This window comes from Vanessa tameamea, chromosome 14, assembly GCF_037043105.1.
Source record: "Vanessa tameamea isolate UH-Manoa-2023 chromosome 14, ilVanTame1 primary haplotype, whole genome shotgun sequence".
In the NCBI taxonomy this organism is placed as follows: Eukaryota; Metazoa; Arthropoda; class Insecta; order Lepidoptera; family Nymphalidae; genus Vanessa; species Vanessa tameamea.
The window spans coordinates 11,954,644-11,976,597 of record NC_087322.1 but is presented as its reverse complement, the minus strand read 5'-3'; the positions used below and the strand labels follow the sequence as shown (position 1 = coordinate 11,976,597).

The following is a 21,954-nucleotide window of genomic DNA, read 5'->3' as shown; positions in this document are numbered from 1 at the left end:
AATATTGCATAATTTATTTGTGCAATTGTGCATTGGAATATCTCCTGCGTTGTCTGGGTTCTTTTAAGAATGGCCGCCGTGACTAAATGTCACGTGACAGTCAGGAGGACATCATTAGTATAATTCGTGTATAAAAGCACTAAGTTAGGATGTTCCGTTGCCATGTAGATCAAATTAAGAATGAGGAAGAATAGAAATAGTGTGCCATGTGTATTTTTTACCTTATCGAAGGTACCTTATAAAATCCTATAGAGAAGCAATTTTTTTTTTAAAATGCCACTAATTTATAGGCAAAAAGCAAATATTACAAAAGGCATAAATAGTTATAATGTAATAATTCATAGTAAAACAATATATTTGCTGTACAGGATACATATTATATATATAATACAGTGTAAATATCACAAAACATACTATGCTCAGTCATATTATGAAAACGAACAACTTAACAAACGACCAATGGCTCTAGCAGAAATACTAGCGTTAATGTATTTTTCCAAAATATGTAATGAGTTAGAATGAACTATTGTAAACTATTTTTCGTGAAATAATTATATATATATATATATTTTAGTTTTGATCAGCCTTAAAATAGAGTTAAAAGAAGACCACATTCAACTTAAAATGATTACTAAACTGAAAATTTAAATCCATGTGACAATAACAATGATTATAACTTTATTTCTTTAGTAGCAAATGTATAAATATTTACATACAAGACGGACGTTATGAGGATATTTTCATATAAACTTACAAGTCCCGACTTCGAATTTTTTTTTAGCCTGGTAGTTACTTTATTCTCATTTATAAATATGAGTATGATGGACTTCGACACAGTTTGTCCAATCACCATTTAAGTTTGAACGTATTTTTTTATGAGGCAGTTTTTTATGTCATTTACGTCATCAATAATAATAATTTATTTATATATATTAATATCGTAACTCGACACACATAAACTTCTATTAGCCTTAAACCGATCGCCGATGAATATTGGTAGACACAATCTGCATCACGTCTGCTGGGCTTTGCTAGTGATGTATATACCTACATTACAAAATCAGTTGCGTATTTTAAAATATTTAACCGTACAGACAGAAGCGATGTTGTTTTATACTATGTAGAGAAGATAAGTAAAAAGTATAAATATAAAAGTTTCATATCAATAATTATTTTATGTGAGTCCGTTGAATACAAACGAACAAGACTCGTCTCTATATAAGATTATAAATGTTATGTAATATTTAAATGAAGTAAATGAATTGCTTAGAGCACGTCACAATGTGATCGATACGGGGAATTGTTAATTTATGTACATTTATTTGTTTATAATTATATTATTGCTAGTCCTTTCAAGGATATCGAAGTATTGGCTCAGTGGCTTAGTTGTAAATCATGATGTCCGAGATTCGATTTATCACGACACCAGTGATTTAAACTGCCTTTGGCATATATATAATGAACTTACGATGGTTGTATACTAATTTAATATATAAAAATATATTTTTTTTATTAGCTAGACTCTTTTTTATTGTTTTACTTGATATTGATTGATTGGTTTTCTTAATTTTTTTATGAAATCTTTCAATAATCTCATTCTCAGTTTTTATGAATACTTGAGACTCCATTCCGGTTTTTTTTAATGTTTTGATTTGATATGATTTATTTAACATTTTTCTAAGCTTTCTATAACGAAGGTTTAAAGAACTCTCGTAAAGAAATATTATTGATTCGCTAAAATAAGGTGCATTTAGCTAACGCTCGCATTTTTTGGACTCGATAAAGGTTAAATTAAACGTGCATTTTGTTTACAAAATTTGTAAATAACTTAAAAAGTAATTAATACAGGTCAAGTGTTTACTAAATTGAAATTGTTATTATTATTTTTTTAGAAAATATTGAGTCAAACTACGAACTATAGGTTAAATCCCAGACAAGCACCACTGAATTTTCATTTGCTTAATTTGTTTTTATAATAGACCTTGTGCACGCTGGTGGAGGAAAACATCGCGAGGAATCCTGCATGTATCTAATTTCAGTGAAATTCTGCCACATGTGTTGGAATAATTTCCAAACCTATTAAAAGGCCTTAGCCCAGGAAGTGAATTTCATCAGGCTATTATATTTATGTATATATAACACACTATTTACAAAACAATATATGTAGATAGTATGTATTTATTTAAATTTAAAATTGAAAAGCGGAATATTATGGCTTAGGTATTACAAATAATTAAAAGAAGGTCCTAACAAAAAAATAATACTGATAGGTATAAAATCGAACTACGAAGACTTTAAACCGAAATGTTATATAACATTTTTTAATAAAAGTATTATACGAGTTTATAAAAATATAGGTACATCATATATAATTTTCTATGTAGATACTTAGACAAGTAATAAATACTCTATAATAATGTCATTCAAATACATACGTAAGCAATAAGTGATTTGAAATTCATTGACACGTGTTCTGCCTTATGATGTATGTAAATTTAACTCTAAGTGTTTAACACATTCAATGCTCGCTTTTATACTGACAATAAATAACTATTTTAAAAACAAAAATTTTAAACGCGAACAAACTTCCGTAAAAAATTATCGGTCCTTTTTGTTTTAATTATCATAGTATTAGTTACATTATAACAAATTTTAATTGTTTATAATTAAAAGTGCATATAATATATAAACCTTGCAACATTATGTTTGAATGTATTATTGTAACTTTTGTTAGTAATTCTAATAAATAACTGTTTTATACAATTCACCTAATAGTGGGGATTGGTGTGAGCATATTTGAGTAGGTAGTAACACTTATTCTACAGCCAGCACAACAACGGTAGACAGACGCATTGTGAGTGCTCACCATAGATATAATATAATATTATATTCCTTGTGTCTGTAGTTACACTGCCATTCGGGACCTACCCCGGTGGCGTTGCAGAAAGTCTATCCATGGTGGATAGGCTTTCTGCATGTTAATACTGGGTCATCTCGTGATACAGTTGTAATTCAAAGCTAAAAAGCTAATGTTTGGCTGATCACATACAAGTGATAGATAGCTAATTTCGTATTTACTTTATTTATTTATTTATTGGAAAAGTTACACCATCAACATATCACTAAGCACTTAAAATTAATATCTGTTGGGTAACATACAAAATGATACGTCTTTAAAGGTGTAAACAACATTCACTTATTTACTTATATACAATAAATCATCCTCGTGATTTTTTTATGATAATATATACGAGCAAATAGGTAACCAGATGGTATGTGGTCACCACCGGCGATAGACATTGGCGCTGTAAGAAATATTTTATCGCCAATGTGCTACCAACCTTAGGAGCTAAGATGTTGTATTCCCTTTAGTCCCTTGTATCCATAGTTATGCTAATTCACACGTCAAAACGGAATACACCAGTATTAAGTATTGCTGTTTGGAGGTAGAATATCTGGTGAGTGGATGGTATCTACCCAGACGGACTTGCACAAAGTTTTGCCTTCAAGCAAGCAAATCGTACACTTGACCACCCAATCTCACTTCAATAAAATAAATAAAACAATATTTACATCATAAAATATGTAAGTTATTTGGATCCATATAAATATTTATTTAGTAAAATTTTTAGTATTAAAAAATGACGTAGAACACTTTTAATTCTAATTGGGTCGTGTTTGATGATTGACATTGCATATTTGATATTTGTTTATACCAATATTTACCAAGTTGCGCATTAGATCCGCGATTTTGCAAACTATAAGATCTATTTTAATTGATTCGCAGGAAACATTATAAAATAATAGCTTAAGAAAAACAATACTCAGTTAACATCCCACTGCTCGACAAAGCGCTTTTTTGAGGAGAAAGTTTACTCCATCGCGCTACTCCAATACGGGGACATTCTTATCCACAACGTGCAGGTTTCCTCACGATGAATTTATTCAACGCCGAGTACGAGATTAATGAGACACACAAATTAAGCACATTCACTCAGCAGTGCTTACCAATGGTTTGAACTCAGAATCCTCGATTAAGATTCACTTGTTGTGACCACTAAGCCATCACAGCTTAAGAGCTGTATAGACCGAAGATCAAGATAATCCTAATTAATTTGAGTTTTAGAATATTTACGACGAGTTATTAAATACGTATGATATTTAACCTTGATGCCAGATTACTTAAATAATTTATATGAAATATTTGAATAGCATATTTTTCGATCAGTCAAAGTTGCACTCTATAAAGTCGAACGTTTAGTTTTCCCTATGCCGTTGCCACTAACGTCAAGCCGGTCAGTATGTCTTGACGCACGCGCTGCGACACGGAGTTTGTGTGTTGACTTTATGCGTGTGCTTGTACTACGTTGAAAGTGAGTATTTTCTTTTGAAACATATATATATCTTTAGTGTAAATAATAAATCAATCCGTTCAATTAGTTGAAAGCGACGACTACTGAATTTGTAACGACTAACGAACTTAGGAAGCGTTATAATTTAATTTTGTAAAAGAACAATTTCATTTTTTTTCGAATTCTTAAATGATGTGTGCTTCGATAATAACTCTTTATGGTAATCGAGAAAGTCGTATTATCAAAGATATTCAGAACTTAACATAACAACACTGTTTAGGGGTGATTTGTTAAATAATGCTATCTCCTTCTTATGAATGTCGAACCAACGATGATCAAAAGGGAGAAATCAGTGTTACTAAACACCCGCTAGTGTGTTGAATAATAAAAAGTTTTTTAGTTTAATTGTCTATTTTAAATATAAATTACCCTGAAACTGTTTACTCGATTCAGTGTTTAATTTATTTCAAAATAAATAACTCTATCTATTTTTGCATATATTACGTACAATAATATTATTATGAGCAATACCTAGGTGCACTCATTCACAGAAAATACATAATTTATGAACACATATAATACGATTTTTATTTCTTTATCTATTACTTTATTGTATTTTACATATTACATAACTCAATATCCATATTGTAAATTTACATAAACTGCTTCGTTGGTCTAGTTGCAAATTTATAACGCTGGTCCGAGGACCTGTTTTTTAGGTTTTTATAAATCAGAAGATAAAAATAGATTTTAATTGATACTTTTTTTTAAATAAATTTTTGAAGTTGCATTTTTGACTTATTTTGAAAAAATCTAAAAAACGTGATAACTCAAAAATGGTTAACTTTTGCATCATGCATATGAGGGTTAAAATTATCGCAAATGGCCACCTCTATCACCTCCCAACGGGAATACGTCGAATTACCAATAACCCTGTATATTGATAGTCTATAATTATATACTATATTATTATGTGTATTATTGGGATGTAGCTATGTGTAGTTTATTATTAAACATTAGTATAAATATTTTTATATTATAGTATTGTATCTTCTCTCTCTATCTATTTCTGCACTTCCTTGTTTCCGTTCTAAGCTTCGATCACCAAAGGTTGTCAGTGAGAGATCGTTATAAGCGATAAGACCGCCTTTGCGCACTATTCATTTAATGTTTTGTGTTTATATTATGTATTCCTGTGTTGTGCAATAAAGTATTTCAAATAAAAAAAAAAAACTAAAGTGTTAGTTATGTCCCTTATGCCTGTAGTTAAAATCAATCACCCTTCAAAACACAACAATACCAAGTATTACTGATTGACGGTAGAATATTATGAGCTGGTAGTACCTACCCAGATGGACTCGCACAAAAACCATTCCACAAAGCAAAACTATCCCAGAATGTAAGACGGTCCTTAATTTAGATAATACAGCTAAAATTTATACAAAGGAGCGCTTAAGTGACTGTTAAATTACTCTGACATTAGCAGTTAGTACACTTCATAACTGAGCGCATGTTTCCTCTGAATTTCAATAACCTATGCCTAGTCTGTTCAAAACGAAAGTAAAGATAAACGTATGTTTGATTTGCGCATTCCATGTGACTTGCTCATAGCTCTGTTATTTTATGCTCTATGAACAGTTCTCGATTCAATATATTTTTATGTATAACACAATAGTATTCCACTTAAGATTTACCCTACAGGCACGAGGGACATAATATCTTGTTCCCAAGGTTGGTGGCGCATTGGCGATGAAAGTTTCTTACAGCGCCACTGTCTATGGGCGTTGGTGACCACTTACAACATCAGCTGGCCCATTTGCTCGTTCACCAACTTATATCATAAAAAAAATTGATAATAAAAAAGCCTTTTATTTCTTTACTTAAATACAAGTTTAGTTACTATTTACTTTAAATAAATAATTCAAACTTATCGTTTATTTCAAACTACATGTGAGATTTATGTGTGTGTGTGTGATTATGATTAGTGTGCATGTGGTTTGAGATGCTTTATACATACAAAATATTGTTTATCTTCTATGAACGAGTAGTTCTATCTCTTCATAGTTGTTGTTTTTAACTATTCGAATATATAATAGCAAATATTTACAATTTTGATTTGCATGCTATATATTACCGTAAATCGGTAAATACCGTTAGATTATAATGTATCTCGCGAGATTGTAAGTGCTCTAAAGATTGTGGACCATGATTCAGCTTTCAATAACACGTATAAAGTTTCGATGGTTTGTAATCTTTCGGTTAGGTTAGTGTTGTTAAAATTGAACTGATATAAACTTCAACAGACACTATTGAGAAATAATAAAACTTGCAAGCAGAATGTCATGGTCCACAATCTTTAGACAGTTTACAATATATACCTACTTATTTAAGTGTGCAATTCAATTATATCCTATGAAATTTAAGTTTATCATGTGTAAAAAGAGCCGTCTCAAGCTATGCTGGGGCCCTTGGGCACCCATGAATTTGGGGCACTTTTGCTAGATATTTTTTGGTTTAATTTGGTAAATTTTCTTCGGGGCCCTCTCAGGATGACATTTGTTGAATTGTTCTGCAATTTCGGCGGTCTCTCCGGTCCTGAAGCCATAGCGCTTGATGGCGTGGCCCTTCCAGTCTGCTCCGACTTCCGGTATCTCGGTTCACTCATTCAAGGCGATGGCGAAATAGATCGAACGGTGAAGCACAGGATTAACACAGGGTGGATGAAATGGCGGCAGGTTACAGGAACAATTTGTGACCCCCGTATTCCCCTTAAACTTAAGGGGAAAATCTATAAGACCATTGTCAGACCTGCTGTTCTATATGGATCAGAGTGTTGGGCTATAAAAGGGATGACTGAAAGACAATTGCATGTGGCGGAGATGAGAATGCTGAGAGGAATGTGTGGTGTTACGCGAATGGATAGAGTAAGGAATGAGTACATAAGAGGAAGCTTGAAAGTGGCACCGGTAACCGAGAAGCTATCTGGAAACCGGCTATCTTTGTATGGGCATGTTATGCGGAGGAATGAGGACCATGTTGTGAGAAAGGTTTTGAGAATGGATGTGGATGGATATAGAGGTAGGGGACGACCCAAGAAACGATGGATGGATTGTGTGAAAGACGGTATGGTTAGAGATAATGTTACTTGTGAGATGACGTCCGACAGAGAAGTATGGAAGAAGAAGACATGCTGCGCCGACCCCAAGTAAAATTGAGATAAGGGCAGGAGGATGATGATGATGAGGAAGAACTGACATGTAAAATTAGGTTGTAATAGACACTAAAAGAATGAGGTTCTCATATTTGTTATAAAATGTATATTATTATTGTTAAGCTTGCTCTTCCGATTTTGACGTTTAATACTTTGTGTGATTTACTTAGAATCTTTAATATTAAAATTTACATTTAAATGAATCGTTCATATTTTAAAAATGACGGACTCATATCAACATTCAACGCCTATTTCGCCCTCTTAGGGAGTAGAAATAAAAAACGATGAAACACACTTATTAATATGTAACGAGCTTAGATATGAAATTTCAGGCTTTTTACTCTAAAAATTACGTAATCCCCATATCCAAAATTATTCAATTATAAAATTCAATAGAATCGTTAAAGAGCGTTTGTGTGCTAAAGGATATTACAACACTAATGACTTTTTAGTTGACTGCACACCTTGGGAATGAAATGATCGCCTCCAGGCTGCTTCAAATAACTAAAATATAATTATCATTGTACAAAATAATGGTTAAAAAAAAAAAAAAAATATCCCGCTGAGTTTCTTTCGCCGGTTCTTCTCAGGTCCGAGGAGCTAAATTCCGAACCGGTGGTAGATTTTTGACAATCAATAAGCAAGTGTAAACACTTCTATATTGAATAAAGATTTTTGACTTTGACTTTGACTTTATCAATTTTCAACCCCTATGTCCCCCTTGGTAAACCTTTACGTTAGGCCGTAGTCCTGTGTTTGATCTCTCTCAGTTGGGTGAGGGAATATACACTTTACTGCCGAAATTCTATCAATAGTCTAATATTACACAGATCTAATCACACATATCCTTCTTATCTTTCAGAGTACCTCTTAGATCACCTCGTCGTAAATCAACAGCACCTCGAAGATTCAGATCAGAATTCAGCATGGATGACGACGAGTACTCCCCAAGTAACTCGGTGACCAGCGTAAACTCGCTAGCTAGCTTGTTGAAGGAAAAATTACAGGTAACGTTAATTAATTCTTATTAATCACGTATTTTAACTAACTAACAATATAATTAAATATCAAAATTAATACCCAACGTCAACAAATTTCACGATCCAAATTTTAAATGAATTTCAATAATTACAACATATTCAAACCAGCTTTAAACTTTATTAAAATTAGTAATTGCTCTATTTTTTCCTTTTTTATTACGCATTTTTAATAGATGTACATTTTAGTGAATATTACGGAGTCTATGTTTTTCTTATTTAGTATTAATTATGTATATTGTTAATGTAATTAAATAAAGAAATTAATGATATGTTAAATGGAAAACTATAGTTCTTGTTGTAATAAATATTTGTTATAAGTTGTTATAACAGTAAGCCCTACCACCAAGTGAACGGTATTATTCTAAATCTTATTTTTTTATTTATTTAAATTGTTAGAAATCTGTATAAATTACAAATCGAATGTTGATTTCTTAATCATTGTGGACCATATATTATATCGTTAGCGTCGTTATATTTATCTTTACAGTAGTTCATGAAAGTATCAATGATATTCGAAGCTCATATACATAAGCCTCGAAATCAGCATCCCTCTATTTCTGTGTCGACATCAATAACTCACAATGCTGCCAAAATATATTACAGTCACTATGTTTAGCTGAAGTCACAGTGGGCAATAAATCAAGCGGAATACACTTGATTGATTTGATGATTTCGATTAGATAGACACAAAATATGTTTTAAAAAAGTTCAGTAGATCACCTAAGTAAACTCCTGCTGAGTTTCTTTCTTAGGTGATCTGGGGGAAGATTATTGTCAATGATTAAATGTGATAGTTTTTCTGTGTGTTTGTGTTATTTTCGATATTTAATAACTAAATGAAGGAATCTATGTCGTATTATTCTTTTCTTCTCGCTGGAGGCTGCTTTAGGAAACGGTGGTAGTGTTTTAATATTGACGATTCGAAAACGCTTCATTATGAAGTTTACTTGTATAAAATACATTTGATTTGAATAAAGATTTCGAATTTGAGTAAAATCGTTTGAAAATGTGTTTGTTTAAGTTAGAATCAGTTGTCTTTGTAACAAAGACAATTACGGATAACGAAATATACGCTCAGCTAATTACTCTCAAAGTGTATTCACTAACATTTGAAAATGGCGTGTTTTATATAATAATAATTATACGAGTATTCGTTTGAAATACATGTACATATAGAGTGGACAAAATCGTGATATATGTTATGTATATAACTGTGTTAATTGTGTGTCTACGGTTTTAGTTCGTTTGGAATTTTTACTATAATTATGTGCATTTTAACACATTTTTTTATCCTTTATTTTAAACTTGAGTGAAAATTGTTTAAATACTATCTTACGTCCTTAGATTTTAAACTGTAATACAAAAAATCACCAATATTGTTAGTGGTTAAACGCTAATTTAATTATTATAGCGTTTATGTAATTAAATCAATTAATTTTTTTATTATTAGTAAATAGTAGAACTTTTGCCTAGATAATTTTGAAATGTAATTTATTTTTTATTCTGGATGTGTTTGGATTTACTGTTGGTTGTTCTAATGAAAATTAAATATAATAAAATAAATTGCTTGGATTATGGTAAAGAAATATTAAAGTAGTAATTGAATAGTCAGATATTATTTTGGTCATCGTTTCGACTGTAAAACGTTTATGCAAATTCGGCAAGGATGGTGAAATATTTTATTGGCTATTTCATCCTACATACAATACGAATAAGGAATTGTTCTGCTTTTGGAGCTAATATTGTTATGTTTTTATTAATCTTATTAAAAATAAGTGTTATTAAATTATCCGATTGTGATAAAACTTTGGTGATATGTTCTGTGCTGTGTTGCAGAGAATTTTATTTGTATCTTTGTTTTAATATTAACATTCTATGTAGATCGCTGTTATTCCCTGCGATGCCAGAATTTGAAAAAGTAATTGTCTGTTTGTTCTAGCACCGATCTGAACCAATTTTGGTGAAACTTTTAGTGATTACAGGCTACTATTTATATTTATCTACTTGTCTGTTTTGCTTTAATGGCAGGAGGATATACATCTGGAAAGAAATTAATAGGTGTGAAATGAGGATCCCATGGTCAACTAAATTCAACGCCGCCAAGGCTACATCAATATGTAAAATTTTGACTAGACTACTGATATGCTGTAAAATACTTATAAATATTATATACATAATCATAATCAGCCTGTAAATTTCCCACTGCTGGGCTAAGGCCTCATCTCCCGTTGAGGAGAAGGTATGGAGCATATTCCACCACGCTGCTCCAATGCGGGCTGGTGGAATACACATGTGGCAGAATTTCGTTGAAACTAGACACATGCAGGTTTCCTCACGATGTTTTCCTTCACCGCCGAGCACGAGATGAATTATAAACAAATTAAGCACATGTAAATTCAGTGGTGCCTGCCTGGGTTTGAACCCGAAATCATCGGTTAAGATGCACGCGTTCTAACTACTAGGCCATCTCGGCTCTATATTATTCATCTTCTTTTTTATATAGAGCATCCCGCAGAAGATAAGAAAGAAACCCACCGATTACAAGCTTCGAGCTTTCGTTGGTCTCATGTTCCTCGCTATCGTATTCTTCGTTGGCTTCGCGTACGTCCTCTACCACCAGCAGGCTCTCACCAAGGCGTACTTCCAAAACATACAGTTCAACGAACCGAAACGACTCATCAGGGTTTTCAATAAGGACGACGTGGAAATCTTGAAAGCTAGCTTGGGTATGATTTTCTTTTAATAATAAATGCCGATCGTGGCAAATTTGCGATCCCATTGGATTATGAGAGCGAGGCAATAAAGAGATCCACCAGATCTGCTGTCCTATAAGTACATATACGGTATATGCACAATACCCTAAAAATATTGACGTCTGGCTCGTATGTTATTCTGCCGCCAAACAGCAATACTTAGTATTATTGTATTCCCACTTAAATGGGGGGAGATAGCCAGTAAATACAGGCACGTGGGGCATAACATAATCGTTCCTAAGGTTGGTAAGAAATGGCATAAGGCATCATGGCATAACCATCCCTTATCCCATTTCTTACAGAGCCAATGTCTATGGGTAGTGGTAGCAACTAAATATAAGTTGGCCCATTTGCTGTCTGTAGATAGTAGGCACCTCTACTACCAGGCCCATTTGCCAGTCTACATTTCTATATCAAATTGAACGTTTTTATTTAAAAATTGCAGCTGTCGGTATTCAAGGCAAGCAAAAAGCATTTCCCTGTCTCCCTGAACATCGTCGATCTGATGGGTCAGAATGTTTGGAATGGCTTCACAATCTACGTTTCTATTTAAAATGTCTTCCCCATGACCCTGGCGTTGATAATACCACTTGCTATTCTGTTCATTGGAAAGCTTTAAAACCAGGTGAGGTATTATATATTATATACATAAAACAAAATCTAGTTGGAATAGAAAACTTTTTAAGCAACATTAGATTAACGATTTAAGGATCGTATTGGTGTTTAAACCTCATAGTTTGTAATCCTACTCGTATTGACCTATTATTTTCTTCACCTTCAATCATTGTATTTATACGAAACTATACGCTGATGAACGAGAAAATATAAATTAAGTAAGGTCTCAAATAAGAATATTACGTGTTAGGTATTAGATCGCTTTTAGCAGCGTATACTTTCTGATGATTAATAATTTCATAATTTCCTCTTAAAATTATATTTTTATTTTAAATAATATCAACAATTGTTGAATAATTTAAAATATTTGATTACAACTTTAATATGATATAATTAACCATGTTTTTCAGATGTCACACCAAACGACTGCTTCGATTGGAGCGATACAAAGGTACACTGGTTCGGTGCCGGTCAATCAATCAACCTCACGTGGCCACTTAACACTGGAACCATTGACTATACACCATTTATAACTGGTGATATGCAAAAATCTCAATGGGGTAATGTACTAACACGGTACTTGATTAACTCCAAAGGTGCTGCCATAATTATTGATGAAGAAACTCCATTGCACATTTCTGTTAATAAAGGAAGAAAAGAAATATGTCTTAAAGCTCAATTTGACGATTTTGCTTTTGCCAATAGACTTACAGAATTTCCTGAAATGAAATACAATATATGTACGTCTAGAGATATGAAATCGTTGCACACATCCATTCATAGTCACAGACGAGCTCCATTATGGGATGGACTGAAACCAGCTGATATGAAAACATTGGAATCTTTAATATCTGAACCAGTATGGCAGATTGCGCCTCGATTTAGACACGAATTGCAGGACGAGACAATTTCAAAATACACAGAAGACGTAATCAATTTAGGTTTTCTAAAACAAGGTCATGTATTAATAAACGAATTTTGGCAAGACGAAATTGGTGATCTCACTGTGGATGCGAGTCGATTCGCAACTTTAAATGTAACCGTGGACAAACTTCACAGACGAGGGTTCAAAGTAGCATTTACTATTCAACCATTTATAAGTACAGAGAGTAAAAACTTCGCTGAGACTGTGCAAAAGAGACTGCTTGTTAGTGAAAGAAACAGCGATAGACGTATACCAGCTTTAACTAGATTTAAAACATCAGCTAGTGCTGGTGTTTTAGACATCACAAACGAAAGATCTGTCCCTTGGATATTAAATAAACTTCAAGCTGTTATAGATGAATACCATATAGATTCATTTTATTTTGATCTCGGGACCGCATATGACATGCCTCATTACTACCGCTGTGAGAAGCAATTAATTAACCCTGATCATTACAAAACAGTTTTCACTAGAACTTTTGAAAAAACATTAAACATAATCGGAGTCTCTTCAGCTGTTAGTTTGCCTAGGCCTCCTACATTTGTCTCTTTACCTCCATTCGAATCAACTTGGGAAGCGTTGAGACGAGTTATTCCGACGATGTTAACGTATGGTGTAAATGGATTTCCTTTTACAATGCCAGGAGCTGTTGGTGGTGATATATACTGGCCTGGTAGTGAACAGTTTCTACCTTCTTCTAAAGGAGCGGTGGAATCGAATTCAAACACCACACAAGATAATGGTATTGCATTACCAGAAAGAGAGCTCTACATGAGATGGCTACAAATGGCTACATTTTTACCAGTTATGAAGTTCACACATCTTCCTAGCAAATACAACGATGAAAGAGTTCTAGAAATGGCGAAAAACTTGACGTTATTAAGACAAAAACTTGTAAGTACAAGTTATTTATTTCAAATGACACCTTGCTTTTAAATAATTCCTTTATCTTTAAGAAGGTTTTTCCCGCTTGGAAAAGTGTTTCTGCTATGTCGTCGGTTGCATTTTTAATTATATTATAATAATATTTTAGTTAAAAGCTAAAATATCGAAGATTTACTATCATTTATACTATTTGTTATGACAAACTTATATAACTATTACAACAGAAATTAAATTTTAATTTGAAAAAAAAATGGTTAAGATTTACAGAATTTACTGAAGATTAATATTAAAGCCTCGAGTCTTTCGTAGTGTTGTATTATCATTACTGCTATGAATACATAATTATAACTCCCAATTATATAAAACAATTAATTTATAAAGTTAATTGTCCAAGGCTTTATATATGTATTAAATCGTAATAGCAATGCAAACATGAATTCTTCTCCGAGACCAAAATTAATTGATATGACGTGCGCCGTGACGTCAATATACACATTATAAATACCAACGTCATCAATAATATTTGCCGTTACACAAATTCCATTTTCACTTGTTTCGCTTTGCTATGTAACTCATTGTATGTCATTCAGGTAACTCCCCTCCTGCTGAAGTACAAGCGGGAAGCACTAGAGGAGGGCTTGCCATTGGTGCGTCCGCTGTGGTTGGTGGCAGACGGAGACGCGCCGCTATTGGTACAAGACGAGTTCGCGATCGGTGACGAGATCGTCGTGGCACCTGTACTGAGACAGGGAGAAACTACCAGAGAAGGTAATGACTACTAATCTCATTTTACAATGTTCGGGCTATAATACTAAGCCTTATGAAGCCTGTTTAATGTTTTTGTCCAATTGAATACTGTCCCATATAAAAAAATCATTAAATTGACTTCTGTTTCTTTCTATTAATCCCCAATAAAAAAACTTATAGGAAAAAAAGCCCGAAGATCAAAAATTTTACGTTGGATTGAAATGTATCCCGTCAATTCAACACAACCGTGTCTCCCTCATACAGTCACATCTAAATCAGTATTTTTTTTCAGTTTATCTCCCAGCAGGACTTTGGCAAGATGGCATCGACGGTTCTTTACGTAAGGGAAACAGATGGATGCACGAATACAAAGTTCCAACAGAACGTGTCGCGTACTTCCTGAGAAAACCAGATGATTTGCGTTTCAAATGAAAACTTAAATTCTAAAAGACGAGAAGAATATGTATATTGCCAAATAATTTTTTAAACGAGTTGTATTACGCTATTTGCGATAAGTTTCACCAAGCATTCTAAGATTTTGATGAACATTATCAAACACATAAAAAGGTGGTGTAAAACAGCCGCAATTTAAGTCATAACTATCATTACAAACTTTAGATTTTTCATCACTAGATTTAAGAAACGTTGATCTGTAGTATTAGTTCATACTAAAACTATGTTAAAACGTAAAACTTCTTTAGGCTTTTCTGCCTTATTTATACAACCAATTAACAATATACAATAACATTGGAAGAGTTGATTTAATGAAAAGTTGTATGTTCATTCATTCGTAGAAAAATAAAAACTGACTGTAGGGCTCAGTTCGTCTCGTCATCCTGTTCCGGATATAGACGTATTCATAATTCTTAAATTTGAAGGTTGAGTGAACTGATGTGATCACAGGCACAAGGGACTTAACATCTTAGATTCATAATTGAAAATACATTGGTATTTAGTTGAAACACAAATTGTAGGAGAACAGGAATTTCAATTACAAGATTAATTGCGTTTTAGATTTAAATCAAGTCGATTGCTTCTTGTAAATTTAGTCCTAGACCTTCTTGCTCTGGTTTGGAATTGAACATAACCTTATTAAATACAACAATAAGGTTGTTCCCCAACCGTTTGACCAAATTAAATCACAGTGTTAGTTTTTATATAATCTACGGTCGTATTCTAACTTTGAAATGGTAGAACATTTTTCGAAAATCGAATCGTCATATGACATTGAATGATCATTTAATGTTTTAGTAAAATTCTTGAAACTTTGACAGATATATAAGTTTATGAAAGTGAGGTAGAACATAGAACTACTTAGGTTCTAAGTCTGGAAGTGCAATTTTCTTGCAAAACCATAATAAGCAAAGAGACACCCTTTGGTGACAAATCTGTACATTTGCATATAAACTTAAAAAAAAGGATATAATTTAATGCAATGAGATTAGTAAATAAGAAAATAAATGACGAAAAGGCACACAATACAGTATTCTAATGTTTTATTACAAGTTTTGGAATATACTTGTATATAAGGTATAATATTAAGCATCAAGTATATATACAGTTAATTATGATTTTGAGCAACGCTTTGTATTTAAAGTAGTTTAAATATTTATAGAAGGACAAAGATGAATTCCTTTATGAAAGAATATAAATTGATATGACGTTAAAATATGAACACACGTTTAAAAAACAAACGTAATGAATAATATTTGCCGTTAAACAAATTTAATTTATATTATATAGCATTTCTATTTATAAAGCAACAAAATAAAATATTATGTAAATTACGTTAAGCCTATGTAGCTTATGTTGCTTCGTGATTTATTCGTCTATTATAGATAAATCTTGATAATCTATGCATGTATATAAACGAAAAACCACTAAGTGACTCATCACCAGAGCTTCATAGCTTTAGATCCGATTTAATTGAAATTTAGCATAGTTGCTATTTTCACAACGTAAAAAGTCATTAATTCTCGAGTTGAATCCCATATTGACATCGAGATCGGACAACTTGTACGAAATGCCAGAAGTGCTGTTCTATTAGAAGTAACGTCATATCTCACACATGACGTGTTATCGAAAACCGACTTACTTGATATCCTATTTAAAGAATACAATTAGTATTATAATTATGACATGCAATGTCGCATACAACTTTCTGACGTTAAATTAACGTGTTTAAATGAATTTGTTGTTATATAATAGCTCTATAAATTTACTAAACTTCCATGTAATTTAATACACATGCTTATTTTTTTTAATATTATCAGAGTCCTCAAGAAGTTATTAAAGTATATTAATGTATATTTGATTAAATCTTCATCAATGAATTAGCACCCATCCGCTATTATTAATCACGTTATTAAAACATTTATTAATATAGAAAAGAATTCACATTAGTTACGGAAAATTGTCAGAAAAAAATATGTTAAATTTGTTATTATGCTCTATTAAATGTTGTTTAAATTATCGTTGTCATTGTTCGGTTCAAATTGGAAAACTATCTATCTTCAATAATTTTATTAACAATGAATTTCAAAATCATATTTTCCTAATTTTAAGCCTGCCTAGGACTTCGTGTCAGCTAAGGATAATCTGGCTCTGAGTCTAAGTCATTTTGTTATTGTACAAACCAAAATTTCCGTTAGTTATAAACACGACTGTGATTGTCAGAAGTCAATAGTCCCATGACGTTGATAATAACTTTAGCTGTCACTTTAAACACTCACCGAGAGCATCTCCCTGGAGAAAAAGATGAGAGAACATCAGTTCTTTATGTACGACATCCTATTTTTTTGGTAGTAATCGAAAACCAAAAAGTGTGTTGACCAAGGAAGAGAAGCTTGTTGTATTTGGTTTTGAAAAATGTTAAGGTTTGTAAGGGATGGTTAATATTGATAATAGTGCCAATTCCTGTGAGCTAACTTGACTATTTGATATTGGCGATTATGTAAAGCCTATAGGGCTACAGTTTTATTGTAAATTAATATTTTAAGTAAGTTATTATGAGTAAAAGAATTTCACGTGTCTTCTGCTAAATGTAAGCTTTTTTCATCGTGATTGTCTTCTTGAATCTAGTCCTATTGTAGATAAAAAAATTCAATGTATTATTTCAATGTTTCTTTAAATATGTTGTGAAATAAATTGTATTTTGTTGAGGTATTTATTTTTATTTACATCTAATTATTAATATTTGCCAATATCCTATCACCAGAGTACTCCTGCCTTTTATTTAAAAGCAAATGTAATTTCAATATATATTTTAATGATAATTAAAAACTGTAAACTAATCAAAGATAAAATTCAAGACGTTCAACTAAAGACAATCCACCCTAAATGGAGAACCGAGGTTCAAAGCAAAGCCATTGAATTTGTAATTATTTTCACTGAAAAGTATGTGCCACATATGGATCTACCAAACCGCACTGGAGCGGAGGGTAGATCCAAAACAGTAAGTCGGCACAAAACAAGCTACCAGTAATTGTAACACCAAATCTCTAGTCTATTATTAATACATACAAAAAGTTTTCGGTTTAAAAAGTCAATGTGCCTGTGAAACAAAAGGTACCATAACTTAGATCCTATAGTTGGGGGCGTCATGACGAGTTAAGAAATGATTTACCGCTATTAAAGTGCCTATGGGCGAAGGTACTTATAAAGTGGACGATTATTTCATCCGTCATTTATAAACAAATTGAATATTAGCGCAGTTATGGACAAAATAGAGAGGAAATTGATATGATTTGGTATTCCAAATTACTATGAGTTTTTACAAAGAGAGTTTTACTATCAGTGGGCTAAGATGGAAATTGTGTAATTTCGTTAAAGTTTGTTTAATATATTTTGTTATTTGATTCAAATTCAATGCTTGCAATATAGTTCTAATATTTAATTTCGTTTATTATTAACAAGGTGCTTAAACTATTGAAAATAAACGCAACGATAACATTTTGAAATATTTTTTATTACCTTAATGATTCTCACACCAAACACGCCGAATGGGAAATAGCGACATGACTGATACAATGATTGGTTTTTAATTTTTAATATTAATTTACATAATACAGTAATCGTTACAAATACCTAAAGTCCACGAAAAGATTACATCATTATTCAAATTATTAAGTATCTATAAACTAAACTGTAAATCATAATCAATTTTAAAAACAATGCAAAATATATAATTTTCACCAAAACAATTAATCAGTCTCTTGCCATCAAGCGTGTCCATAATCCCAGAATAAATCGCGAACTAAGATATTAAGCAAATGTAATATATAATTTAGTACTAATATAATTAAATCGTGATTTATTTTGGTTATATTATAAACAGTACAACATCGCATGTCAGTTGTTAGCACCACATATTTACGCAATATATTCACACCGTATCCATTTAGTTCGACTCCCGTATAGCCTTTTCTCAATTTTAAATTCAGTAGCACTAATATATCGGGATTAAAACGATTTAAGCCGATCGAATCAATTAGATTACACATAAATCTAAAATTTAATGAAATTCAAAACAAACGTCCAATTTTCAACGGATTTTTTTTAAATTTCATCTCTTTTAATTTCAACATTTAGTAGAGTTAACATAAGCTTTCGTGATATCAAGAATACTACATTTAATAATTTTAATAATGATTTATTTCTCAGAGCTATTGATGTTCACTAAGCTGATACAATTCTTATTTTAATAACATTTTAATATTCCTAATATAATATGCATTAATTAGAGTTCTAGCTATTCCATACAATAGTAAATTTTTGGGTTAGGCTTTAGTTCCAGCAAATGTGGTCGCTGGCTAAGATTAGAAAGCCAAGAAAGACACCCCTAACACTCAAAAAGCAAATGGTCCAAGATTGATGCATCGTCAACGAGACTTGGATAGAAATAAAAAAATCTTATCAAACTGAAGATACAAAACTGTCTAATACAACAGCAGATAAAGTAATTCTTAATTATACTGTAAGAGCGAAAGCTTAGATTTAAATAAAGCATGCACCATTAAAAACGAGTTAAGAAGTCTTTGAAAATGCATCAATTATGAATCAAATATATTTAGACTTTAAACAAGATTCATCTCCCTGTTTCGTCCCATTCACAACTGTTATAAGCATTCCACATAACAGATAACATAATTGTTGTGCTCACACCAACTAACACTCAACTCAAACACATTAATATCAATAATAATAAACATTATACAACTATAAAGTAATTTCACATTCGGTCTCACAATATCGTTACATATAAAATAAATATATTGTATTCCATAATTTATGTATTTGTTTTAATGCATTTTTTTATTTATTTATGTTATTACATTGTGCTGGTGCCATCAATTATACAGAATCATTTTCACTATTTTTAGTTATAGTTATTAAGTTTGGCAAAGTAAGCGATGACAGGCTTAGTCGGCTTATTTCTATGAATGACTTAAAATTAATTGACTCAAAATCTTCACTTGAATAGGCAAATGAAAGGAGGAATTTTTTTAATCCAAGGAAAGTTTTCTTACAGCTTATCCACTAGACTAGATGGTAAAATTTGATGATTTTTTATAAATATCACATTCTCTCACACAACTCGAATAAAACGGTAATTTTTAAACAAATATCCATCTAAAGGGAAAGTCTATACACGTAGATTAGTGACATTAAGTCGAAACAAAAGATAAAAAAAATATATAAATCAATTGTCATAGGAACATATAATACTAATAGGCATTCACAAGTTTTTGGGTTGGAATCGACTAGAAATTTAAACTATTCAACAAACATGTACCAAAAATGATTATTGCCAAACAATAGTAAAATCAGAGATTCTGTAATAATTCTGTCGTCTGTACATGAAATGAGTTCAATTTAAACAACACTCACTTAAAATATATCATAGTCATCGCAACAAGCAGATATCAACTTAAAACAAAGGTAAATATATTGTTTTATTTGTATTAATAATTCTAATAAAACATTTATATTAATATGGAGTAAGCTCTCTATCATCTTAGGCTGATCGATTATCTAGATAGACAAATAGCTGTATCTCATTGGGACAATATATAATGAACAACGGTACAAGTAGGACAATATTAAACGCAGGCAACATTTAATAAATCCCACCGATGCACCTTTTATAATTTCAAATGTCTATGTACATTTTCTTAAAGGTCCCAATACACGACACTCGATTTGAATTGTAAAAAGTATTGAGGATACTACTTTTTCCAATCCTTCCAGTAGTCGTCTATGCTCAGTATGACAACTATCTTTGTCTTCTAGATCAATATTGAACATAATGACGTCAATTCTAATAATATTACGTAATTAGTGCAAGCAGCACTAGCTCGTCGTGTGACGTTTCAGAAGCGTCTTTTTAAGACAATTAGTAAAATATACTCTTCAAATATATATTTCAATCACCTTACAAAACCTTTCGTGTAATTCAGATGAATTTTATACTCGTCCTTTTTTATCGTTTATTAATTAGAACTGGATTTATTTCAAATATCACGTCCGTTATAAAGCGAATAGCTAAAAGAATATGCAATACGTATACAATATTTAATAATACGTCCTATTAAGAAGTCAATGCTTTAGCAAAATAATTTTATTTTAAAAAATTTAGATATTTCGCACAAGCGGTGTTTTTGGCTAAACAAAATGGACTGGTTTCGCTAAAAATCGTGTATAAAAGCACTACTGATTGTATAAGACCAAATTTAAAAATATCGTCAGAAAAATATTTTAAATGGCATGTCCTATTTTTGTCAATGACGCTACTAGAAAACAGTTTTAGAAAAAAATGGACGTTTCTGTTTTAGGTCGAAAATTTGGTTATTGACATTCGTGTTGGATGCGGTTAAGGACTTTATAATTTCAGGATCGTCACTTGGCCGTTTGAACACTATACACTTCATTAAACTTCTATGGGTTGGTTTTAAACTGCATAATAATATCACATAGTCTTTACTGCATCTATTTGCAAACGATCTCATACGGAGTAGTGTCCTTTAAGTAGATGCTTTTGAATGCTCCGTTCTTTATCACAGCCTTAATTTCCTACAACAATAAATGTCTCTTTGGTTCCCCATTCAAAAGTACCTAATTTTATAAAGTGGATCACTTCTTCGATGAGAAGGCTACAAATAGACCCGACACCTAGAATTCAAGCCGATACGCCGCACATGAGGTCTCGTGGTCTTGCAAGTTAATCGTACAGCGGGAAGCGGACGGCGACAAGTCGATCTTGTGTTTTTCGAGTGCTTCCTCGTTTTCGGTAACCCAGTAACCAAGAACGTCAGTGTCGTATGTGGGAATAATTGTGACTTCTGTAAAATAAACCATTATCGATTGTTATTATTATTTACTTATACTTATATCATATTTTATTTAATATTATATATACATATTAAAC

General features: G+C 31.8%; 3 protein-coding genes across 7 annotated transcripts in view; 2 read left to right on the top strand and 1 right to left on the bottom strand.

The window, feature by feature from the left end:
- LOC113395993 (myogenesis-regulating glycosidase) overlaps nt 1-15,186 on the top strand; it is a 312,246-nt gene extending 297,060 nt beyond the window's left edge. For 2 of the 5 annotated variants that reach the window (XM_026633755.2, XM_026633754.2), the window contains exons 4-9: nt 8,426-8,570; nt 11,107-11,329; nt 11,802-11,981; nt 12,382-13,790; nt 14,372-14,549; nt 14,821-15,186. In XM_026633755.2, coding sequence (XP_026489540.2) covers nt 8,426-8,570; nt 11,107-11,329; nt 11,802-11,981; nt 12,382-13,790; nt 14,372-14,549; nt 14,821-14,960 — 2,275 coding nt within the window. In that variant the 3' untranslated portion in view covers nt 14,961-15,186. Of the gene's footprint in view, nt 1-4,249; nt 4,374-8,425; nt 8,571-11,106; nt 11,330-11,801; nt 11,982-12,381; nt 13,791-14,371; nt 14,550-14,820 lie in introns of those variants that run through there. The other 3 variants (XM_026633758.2, XM_026633756.2, XM_026633757.2) reach the window with 3 other exon arrangements.
- The window catches only part of LOC113395985 (sorting nexin-27), a 174,791-nt gene that overhangs the window by 48,119 nt on the left and 104,718 nt on the right, over nt 1-21,954 (top strand). The gene's annotated exons all lie outside the window — the stretch shown is intronic.
- Nucleotides 18,475-21,954, bottom strand: part of LOC113402187 (titin-like) — a 136,820-nt gene continuing 133,340 nt past the window's right edge. The window contains exon 20 of the mRNA XM_064217001.1: nt 18,475-21,868. Coding sequence (XP_064073071.1) covers nt 21,699-21,868 — 170 coding nt within the window. The 3' untranslated portion in view covers nt 18,475-21,698. The remainder of the gene's footprint in view (nt 21,869-21,954) is intronic.